We start from the raw sequence: 11,084 nt of genomic DNA on the forward strand, positions 1-11,084 counted from the left end.
CCTTTAGATTTACTCGCAAGAAAACCCCATAGCGCAGAGGGTCATCTTATGCCGAGACGCGTAGCAAAAAATCAATGATCCAAGAAGGACGAAACAACATCATGATGATAAAGAAACAAAGAGGAAAAAAAGCACACCGCATAAAAAAGTTTCTCAAGTGCCGCTACGAAGAAGAGAAAGGTTACCAAGAATGTTCCCGGAGGCAAGGGTATAAAAGTAGTCTCTGAAAAAAACCTTCAATTGATGTGTATGACGATGGAGAGGTATTTTTCCCCTTTTCATAAATGTATTTCAATTCACCAGATCTATATTTCCCATATATTTATGTGTATTTTTTTTTTCGTATTTCCTTTGGTTTTGAATTATTTATGTGTTTTTCAATTTGTTATATACATTTTATCATCTGGTAGTTATGTTTTTGTGTTTTGTTATATTTTTGTTTTCAACGGGTTGACATTCTATCGCATAATTGTTCATTATATTTAAGTGTATTTCGGTGAATGTAAAAAATACAGCATGTTTGTTATAGATTTTAAGACTTTAGCAGTTGTGTTTCTTTGTAGTTGTGATTTCTTGTTTTAAAATTTTTGTATCTTAGCTTCGTAAGGGAAATTGACAGTGTTTTACATATGTCATTTGGTCCAGGATTCTAGATTTTTGGTCACGAAGCAAACTCGCTCGTGGCCCATCTATGCAAAGTTACATGAACGTCAATGTAATCAAAGGACATTAGGGGGCAAACTAAATTTGGGTCGATGGACAAGTTTGCGTACTCTATTTTTAGGAAATATCTTAGAATGCAAAGATATGGATGTACAAGCACAGTTGTTCAGGTGCTTCATGGTTAAAGAGCTTAAGGGAAGTACATACGAGTGCTTTACATTTGAAATAAATGAAAAAGTATTGCATTTTAGCATTAGAGAATTTGCACTAATCACTGGATTGAATTGTGTCTCCGACGCAAATGAGTTTGTATACGATAAGACGGAAAAAAATAGGCTTGTGGATGATTATTTGGGGGGAACATCCGATCACATCAAAAGACTAAACCGATTGATTGTTTCAACAATACAGATTGGGAGGACAAAGGCGAGGACGCAAATAAGACGGCCATATTGTATTTTATAAATACATTCGTATTCTCGCGGGGCGAGCCCGTTCGATCGAACATACCTAGGATACATTTTGACGTTGTAGAGGATAGGAGATATGTTGATTATCCGTGGGGCAAAGAGTCCTTCAAAGAGTTGGTTACAAGCATTAGTCAGAAATATGCCGACTTCAAGCAATATTATAGGATTCACGGAATGCCAATTGCCATGCAAGTTTGGCTGTATGAATCTTGTTCAAAAGTCCCATCCAATATTGCAATTAAGTTGGGAAATTTGATTCCAAGAATCTTGAATTGGCGGATCGTTGGAAGAAAGACCGAAATTTGATGCTTTGATGGAAGGCATGTTTAGAGATGACATACACCAGGTAAATTTTACACATGCATTCCTTTTTTTTTTTAACTGTATTTGAATCAAAGTTTATCCATTTGCATCCCATTGTATATCACTTGTATTTTTCCATATATATATTTATTGTATTTCAGTATATTTATCACTCTATTTTACCGTAATGTAGATCATCACTTTTCGTGGGGGTAATCATATGTATTTCACTATATTTTTCATCGACTCACTACCCCTCTATATCACTGTTTTTCTCATTATAGCCCCAAAATATCATAAATGTTTCCATATATTTTTTTTGAAACCATTATATGTATCTATACAAATATATTGTTATTCAATTTCTCTTGATGTACTAAATGTATATCACTTGTATTTTCCATCTATATTTATTGTATTTCAGTATATTTCTCACTCTATTTTTACTGTAATGTAGATCATCACTTCTCTATTTTTACTGTAATGTAGATCATCACTTTTTCAGGGGGGGTAATCATCTGTATTTCACTATATTTTTCATCGGCTCAGTCCTCTATATCACTGTTTTTCTCATTATAGCCCCCAAATATCATAAATGTTTCCATATATTTTTGTTGACACCATTATATGTATCCATACAAATATATTTCATTCAATTTCTTTTTATGTACTTAATGTATATCTCACTGTTTCTAAAAAAAAAATTCACGTGCATTTGTACTTTTGATGATGTTGTTCCAACCACCGCCGAGTTGGAACGACTTAATTTGCCTCCCGTTGTTTCACAAGCTATCCCCAACCCAACAAACGGAGTTGAAGTTGCCGAAGGCAACGAGATGGTCGATGATGACTACGATGACTTCGAAGACCACACCACCACACATTGTAAGGGGTAAACAAGAATAATGGCCTCGACGTATCCGATTCACCGCCTCATAAGAAACGCGTATAGGTTTCTACATGCATTCTACCGTTAGGAAACAATCATTTTAACGAACCACTCACAACATCGAAGGACGCTTCGACATCAAGGCATCGTGATGTCCAAATGTACCACCAAAATCGATGAGGTGAAACTGCTCAGACAAGAGTTTCAAGCTTTTAAGAAAGATGTAAGTGTTTTGTTCTCCTTTTTTTTTTGTAATATATTTGTTTTGGTAAGGGTGTTGAAAATTTTGACGTATTGTTGTTTCAAAAACACGTAGGTATCTGCTCGGCCATCGATCTTAACAAGTCCATGGATAATATTCGCAAGTGCATCGATGACAACTTTAAAAAGGTTGTTCGAGGCAATAAAGTGGGAAATCAAACCTCAGAAAAGGTAAATCTAAAATAAAATTGATTTTATTCACAAAATACAGATTTTGAATGAAAACTGTTCTCATACTTTATGAAGGCTGCCGATAGTGAAGCTCCGGTAAATCAATACGAGGTTGGCATACAATACTCGCATGAATTCAATCAAGAACAACATTATGCCAAAGATACATCAACTGTCAAAGACGGTATTGATCAAAATAAGGTAAAAACTACCCTTTTAGCAATATGTACTTTTTGTAATTTGTTTTGTTAGACATATAGGAACTCATAATAATATATATTATCGGAAGAAAAGATGAAGGTTGCGTGCACAATGTTAATCGCGATGTTTCGGTGTTGGGAACGCGCCGAAGTACACAAAGTAGGGGATACTTTAAAGGCTTCAATCAAGAGATTCAAGGTAGCTATGACACACCCCCGAAGCCAACACAACCACAGGTACCTAAGAACAAAATTTACCTTTTTTTTTTTTTTTTTTTTTTTTCAGAATCCCAAAGTTGGTTTTGTAAAAGAATGTGGTACACACATGTTTACTTGTATTCACATAACAAATTTACTATATCTCACTGTATTTCTAACATTAATTTGTATATTTCACTGCATTTCTAACATATCTCACTGTATTTCTAACATTAATTTGTATATTTCACTATATCTCACTATATCTCAATGTATTTCTAACATTAATTTGTATATTTCACTGCATTTACTATATCTCACTGTATTTCTAACATGAATTTGCATTTTTTTGTTTCACTGAATGTTTTTAACTGGTATAGGGCGAGGCAAGCCACGCCGGTGCATACACATTTGCCGGTTCGGGGCCGGTCGTGAATGTAGGCCAACAAATTATGGTCACAGTGATGAAAAAAAGAGTGGAGAGGTGTTATCAACACCACATTTGCAACCCGAGGTACTCAAACATATATTTCTAGTGTCAATTATGTGATATATTTTGAAGCAACCGTAGGCCGATTTTTGCGTTTCCATTTTGATATTGGTAGCAGTGTTGTACAATTTCAACAAGCGCGGGGTAAAATGATACCTAGAATTTAGCGCATCGAGCAAACGGGTAGCAGTAGCTAATCCACTGGTCCTCTTGCCACCGTGATTCCACTTCAGTCCCCCCGCAATACAAGTCAATGATCAAGTCGATCCCTATATGTTTAAGACCCCTCGCAGTAGCAAAGTTGAGAACGTTGTACCAAATTCTCAATGGTTAATTCTCGATGATCAATTACCTAGCCAACTTGGAGTACAACCAACAACGGGTGTTCTAACCGCCGGAGTAGTACAACATTCAATCGAAAAAATACCGAACGCCGAATGATTGTCCACCCAAAGATTGTGCGAGATAGAAACCCAAAGAAATACACCGTGTCCCCTTTCATGCCAAATTACAACAACAGATCTTCTCGCAAGGTCTTCTCGTCCCTATCAAATTTGAAAAGAAGCACCCCTTTGTAGAACATCCAATCAATGCCCCCGTGGATACCTGCGTATTTTCAAGAATATGAAAATTGGCTCAAGAAGGATCTGTTATTAAGGCATGATAAAAAGTAAGTTTTTTAAAGATTACGTTTCTTTAAAAATATGCAAATGTTTTTTATATAATCTTTCTAATCATATGTTTCTTTTTGTTCTATTGATATATAGAAGAGACAAGGAAAACCACTATAGAAAAAACAAGGAATTAGTGGATCCTGAAGACGCCGATATGTCACTCAAGTTAGGCGTCACACTTGTTAAAGACAAAAACTGGTTCTACTTGTTATCAATGGAAGGGAAACTTTGGAATGATGAGGTTCGTTTTTTTTTCAGAATTTCCTTTTTCCATTTGCATGTTTCAATGTTTATTTTACAATGTATTTCATTAAATCTTCCTAATTTTCACTGTTTTTTCTTCATGTATTTCACTGTATCTATCATATATTTTCAATGTATTCTACAGATCGACTTCACTGATTATCACCCTTTCATTTAACTGTGTTTTCAAAGTGTGTATTTCAATGAATCTTATCCTATATTTCACTATATTTACCATATGTACCTTTCATACTGTTATTTTTTTTTTTAAATAACATTCTGTTATATTTCTACTGTTATATGCTTCTGTTTTTTTCAGTAGTTTTGCTGTATCTTTTTTCAATATATTTAAGTGTATGTTAATGAAGTATCAACTGAGATTACTGACTACCCCTATATTTATCTTGCAGCATCTTGATGTTATTTTTTATTACCTCCGTAAGAAAGGCAAATATGAAGATAACAGCACATACAAATTTACCACCGTCAGCTGTATACTACATACCATAATCACCGAGATTTACCATGCTTGGAAAAATCCTAATCATCCAATGTCGCTAGTAAGGAATCCGATGTACGTGAGTACATAAACGGCATGTGCTGACGGGTAATGTACCATGGCATACAATTGACAACGTATTAATCCCCTCACAATGTGAAAGAGGAAAATCACCGGATTTTAGTGGTAATATCATTCATTGACATGTGTGTGTGTATTTGTTATTAAACATACGCTATAGAAATAATGAAATACACTTCTATAATGTATCTCTTCGTTGTTTTCTTATATTTGTTTCGAGTTTTCAAGGGCATGTCCGTACGTGTACGACTCATATCGAGTCAGCAGGCATGATGCCGTCGTTAGGAGAGAAGTGAACATGCAAGGTCGCCCTCGTGCCACATCATCTACAAATGTCCGATTTTTATGAAAAGAAGAAGGATATAGATTTTCAGAATCACCTCGCTTACAAAAACAGAGCACTAAATGATGATTTTGATGTCGTTAATGTGGACGATCTACCACAACAACCCCCTGGAAGCATGTATGGCTTCTTTTTTTTTTAAATCTTTGAAATACAGATTCAATAACATTGTTCTTTTTCTAAACTTTTACTAAAGCACGAATAAATTTTTGTTCATTTGGTTTCAGGGATTGTGGTGTATATTGCGCCTTTTGTCGAATTCTCGAGTTCTCGGTGAAGTATTCCAACGATATTGATTCAAAGTTTCACCGTCGAGATATGGTGCACTTCTTGCGACTATGCTTGGGGAAAGGCAAACCGACGTAAAGTGATAACGAGCAAAAGAAGACTACCAAAGCCTATAGTCGATTATGACGCAGCCGACTATGAGATGACGTAGAGAGATCGGGGTAGATTAGATGTTGTTTAGTTCAAGACATTTTTTCATGTGTTTTTGATGTTGAACCTCAGGTGTGGATCAGCTTAATATTAATTTTAGACAAGATTCTTTTTCTTTCGAATACAACGAGTATGGTGTTATCTTTTGTTTAGTGTTCTGACGTTATTAAATACACTCGTATTCTCGTTCGTTAAATATTTCGTGTTTGTTTGTTATAAGTACACAATACATTTCCTTATTCATTGTATATCTGGTAAGCTTCTTTTTTTGGAAAACCAGAATTGCAGGAACCAAGTCATATATATTGGAATACAAGTCAACTGGTTCATAAGTTCATGTGTGTTCTTTAAAATGTATTCCTCAACAATAACACTATATTGAAATACAAGCAAATAAATTGAAATATAATGAAATACTTTAAAATACAGAGAACAGCAAAGAATTATAAAAAAGTTACAAAACTCCGGAATGCTTTCCCTATGAATCAAATGTATTACCACAACAATCATTGCACATATAAAGTCATTTTTTGAGGCACAAGTATTGACCAATGTATTTCAATTTTATTTCATTATAATTTTATATTGAACATATCAGTTCAATTCTATAACATGACACCGCATGTTTTTAAGAAATACATCACATTTAAAAAGCCAACAAAAGAATGATTTCAAGATGGAATACATTTGATTTCAAGATGGAATACATCGGACAACTGTCCTAGAAATAAAACACAAATGAAGACTAGACATTTATTTCTTCTTCTTAAGTGGCTCATTACCACACGAACGCCTGTTATGACCAAGACGTCCACATGTACTACAAGCGTTCCTACGTTTACCAATCTTCAGCTCCATTAATGGCTTATCCCTCTTCTTTTTGGCCTACCAGGAGGTCTCTTGTATCTCGGTGGAAGAACAACCTCCTCCAATATGTGTGTTGGCACATTCCACTCACCGTCGTCGGGGAAAGCTGGATCAATCGCACATCATACGTATTCACCACCGTATTTGGTTTGAATAACCCCCGAACAATATGCATCGGCTCGTTAGATTTTTACTCTTTAAGACAAAATTTGTGTACGTGAACATGGTATTTCGTCCATTTGGAACATCCTAAGAACTACAAGTTGTTCCTTTTCAAATCAATTATGAAACGCCGCGGTCCATCATTAATCGTATAAACATATTCGGTTGATGCTTCAACCTAAGAAACATGCACATTCAACAACAAAACACCGTATGTCAGTTCCATAAACTTAAAAGAAAAACAAGTGCTTAGCTAAATACAACTAAATACGTAAAAACACGTAGAAGTATACCCCGAGATATAAACAAACTAGTTTTATCATCAAGAAAAACTTACCCTCACGCGTAACGATTTATACTCATTCATTGAAAGCATTTCTAGGTATCGTCTAGAAAGTGTCGAGAATGTGTATGTACCATTTTTCCTATTTCAGGTAATTCCATCTCCCAAACATCCTCCTAACTTCTTCAAGGAAATCAAAACAGTGCAATTTGCCCGCTACTAGTTTTCCGTTAATACATTCCGCTATATTTGAAGTCATCGTCCAACCTCTGTTAACAGGTGAATATAGCCGAGACCATTTCTCCCTTCCAGCATCATCCAAATATTCCTTTACCCGTATATCAACATTCTCAATCTTTTGCATCAGTTTATCGAACTCATCCTGTGTGTATGCTTTGGCAAGTGAATAAAACACAGGACTCAATACTTCATCATTCGACTTGTATTTCTTAGTCACATTTTTCCACAAATGCCATACGCAGCGATTTATGCAAAAAGAGGATACACCCGATACACCGCTTGATTATGCTTTCGTGTCCGTTTCGGACACGACACACATGTTATCCCTAATACCATAAGCTAGCTTGAATCAAGCTTCAAAGAACCAAGTCCGTGACTTATCATTTTCCGAATCTATCAAACCATATGCCAGTGGTAGAATATTACCTGTATATACATTTGTATTTTAAAAAGTTAATCATAAATTGTGTATTTTTATCAGTCTATATTTTAAGTCTACATAAGAGTAATGTAATCTATATTTCACAGTATATTTCAGTTTATACAATGTTTTTCAGTTTATATTATTGAAATTAAACACACAGGAATAGACATACCTACACCATCCAAAGTACTTCAATGGGATACAAATGTACCATTATACGTGTTTTTAAGGTGTGCACCATCCACTACCACTATTGGTCTACAACACTCGAATCCCTTTATGAATGCTTTGAAAAGAATAAAGAAATACAGAACTCATTTTCACATGATTTATGCATTTTAACATGTGATCCAGGATATGTTTTATCTAGGATATAGACATATGCCGGCAATTTATTGTATTTAAGCAAACAGGATCCCCCTCAAATCATTCATAACTTTTTCTCTAGCTCTCCAAAGCTAGCATGTAAGAAACATCTACGCTCGAATTCATTTTTTACGTCGTCCATTATATCAATTCGGGCTAACTTTCCTCGTGGTTCGCTATTTTCGCTTAACAATCGATTCCCCAATAAACCAACTTGTTGCTTGCCTCTCGTGAATATACCTTGTCCTTCAAAGGGCATGTATGTTCATGGAAATACCTAACTCTGAACAGTTTAGATTTTCCAACACTTGACGCTCGTAATTTCCATTCACATTCTGTGCGACATACATACAACCGTATAGCGCAAAATAAAACATAGATCAAGATGAAGTCATTCTAAAAGAGCAAAGCTTGTAATGTATTTATTATCTCCCGCAAGTTAGTTAGAATATGGATAGCACATACCTTATAGCATTTGATCTCTCGCCTTTGAAATTGAATCGTTCGAATACATAACTGCCATTACAAGTTTCAATGTCTCCTTATCCTTGTAAATTTGATCTACAAAAATATCCTTCCTTCGTTGGAAATAATCAATTTGTTGTCTTCCGTAAATATACAACAACCTTTCCACAATTTGACAAACATCGAATTCATTAGAATCATACGCATCCATATCCTCCAAATTATCATCGTATCCAAGTTGAAGCACATCGTCTCTAAAAACACACTCACCGCTTGCAATCTCCTCAACATCATTATCCGTAATACTAACGCACATTGGATACATCGCCAAAACACTTTTTTTTCCCTCTTAAGCTCAACATACACCCTAACTCCCATATTGTTGTGTATTTCCATTGCTGAGGATCCCCTCAACAACATATTTTATCGAGATTTTGTTTCGCAACTATCCAGACACGAAGTTGAGTTGAAATCGTAGCAACCAACCATCGTATTTGCAATAATCACCGAATACAATCGTATCTATTTTGTAGTTAACATAACAATTTTGATCGTTCCAAAACCGGACGTCGATCAAAGCGGTTACATTGGCCATTTATATCATTACAAATAGAGCGATACGTTGTAATCTGATCTTCCTACCGCTCTCCACTAGAACAACGTATCTCTAATCAGATAGCTGAAAAATTTAATAAACGAAAGGTATTTTTTCTCGTATTTACAAGCGTATTGTTGAAAAAAAAAATTAAAAGAAAGGAACTTTTGCTATTTTTTGGGAAAGATAAGATGTCGATTTTGTTTTTTGAATTCAAAAAATTATTTGAACGGGAGTTAATTTGATTGACAGACGTTATCGTAATGGAACCTCTTGAGGTTTGCGTGAATCCAGGGAGCAATTAATACAAATCACCATTTAATTTGGAAAAGATTCTTATCGCCATAAATATAGCCGCTTTTTACTCAATGTACCGATCTATATATCAATGTATTTCACTATATTTTAGCCACCGAGATTCATCTCAAATATATTAAAAACCGCCTACGAAAAGTAAATATTCAACTTATAGCTATAACTTGTTATATTACTAAAAGCGTGCGCCTATTTGCGAAGTTTTACAAAATAAAGGTAAATTATGAAAAACATAGTCGCCTTGCGATTGAGTCCTACGCTCTGTATTACGGTCCGTTAAACTTAAAAGGAAGGCTATAATATAAACATAAAATGTTTATAGTCAGTTTAGTCAAACTTCTAAAATTAGCTAATTTTGAAAAGTATTTTTTCAAAAGTGCTTTTTTTAAAAAAAAATTTTGGTGAGAAACAGTTTGTGTTTGGCCAATAAATTTAAAAATCAGTTTTGAGAAGCAATTAGTGCTTGACCAAACTTTTAAAAAGTGTTTCTAAAGCGTTTTTTCGTCAAAAGTGTTTTTTCTTAAAAAGCGTTTATGGGAAAAAGTTATTTTTTTTAGCTTCTGAAAAACAGCTTCTGCTACTCCTCAAAACATTTTTTTCTCCCAAAAATTTGACCAAACATCTCATTTTTTAAAAATAAGCACTTATTGACAACAGTTAGTTAATTACAACGTGCTTGGCTCAAACATAGGTGATTTTACTACATTTCACCGTATGACCCTTTTTGAGGCCACTCCTCGAATTACGTTCCCATTTGAATTAAATCTGTCCACTAAAAGTAGTCGGATAAACTTAGCTGACTGCTTTAAACATAATTTAAATAATTACCTCAAAAAGGTCATTTATGCAATTGCTCTTACTTAAAGAAAAGGGAAAACTACGTATATATACATGTTAAGGAGAAATATTTACGAAACGTAACGATAGTTTTCCTTATTTACAAAACATAACGATATATTACAAAACATGACAGATTTTCATATATTTTTCGTTTTTTTATTTTTTTTCCAGAAAATATATATATTTTTTATAATTTTTTTTTTTTTTTAAATTTTTTTTTATTTTTTTAAAAAATAATTTTTATATATATTTTTTTAAATATTAATTTTTTTTTTTTTTTTGCTCAATGGCTTAAAAAATTACCTCATATTTCTGTGTATGAAAGTTGTATGAAATGTGTATGTGTGAGCAAAATTTTTAATATAATTTTCATATACAAAATTTGAGCGAAAACTTTAAGCCTTGAATATTGTATGAAAATTGTTACAATGTTGTTGTAGTTGTATTAATTTTCCGTAAACCTAATATGAAATTTATATACAAACAATGTGAATGAAATTCTAAGTCTTGAGGAAGATATACACATTTCATACCATTCTCATGCATAAAATTTTAAGCATAATGTTTAAGCCTTGATCAAGATATACACATTTCATACTTTCTT

General features: G+C 33.9%; 1 protein-coding gene across 1 annotated transcript; it reads left to right on the plus strand.

The window, feature by feature from the left end:
* Positions 1 to 4,200: 4,200 nt before the first annotated feature.
* LOC132038115 (uncharacterized) lies at positions 4,201 to 6,011 on the plus strand. Its single transcript, XM_059428839.1, has 5 exons — positions 4,201 to 4,315; positions 4,413 to 4,560; positions 4,973 to 5,136; positions 5,713 to 5,847; positions 5,996 to 6,011. The coding sequence occupies exons 1-5, from the start codon at positions 4,236 to 4,238 to the stop codon at positions 6,009 to 6,011; spliced, it is 543 nt and encodes a 180-aa protein (XP_059284822.1). The 5' UTR covers positions 4,201 to 4,235.
* The last annotated feature ends 5,073 nt before the right edge of the window (positions 6,012 to 11,084 follow it).

This window comes from Lycium ferocissimum, chromosome 11 (genome assembly GCF_029784015.1).
Source record: "Lycium ferocissimum isolate CSIRO_LF1 chromosome 11, AGI_CSIRO_Lferr_CH_V1, whole genome shotgun sequence".
NCBI classification, from domain to species: domain Eukaryota; kingdom Viridiplantae; phylum Streptophyta; class Magnoliopsida; order Solanales; family Solanaceae; genus Lycium; species Lycium ferocissimum.

Coding starts and splice junctions, on each gene's coding strand:
- LOC132038115 (XM_059428839.1), top strand. CDS start 4,236: ATGCCCCCGTGGATACCTGCGTATTTTCAAGAATATGAAAATTGGCTC. Junction 4,561..4,972: donor GGAAACTTTGGAATGATGAG/GTTCGTTTTTTT, acceptor TTTATCTTGCAG/CATCTTGATGTTATTTTTTA. Junction 5,137..5,712: donor TCGCTAGTAAGGAATCCGAT/GTACGTGAGTAC, acceptor ATTTGGTTTCAG/GGATTGTGGTGTATATTGCG.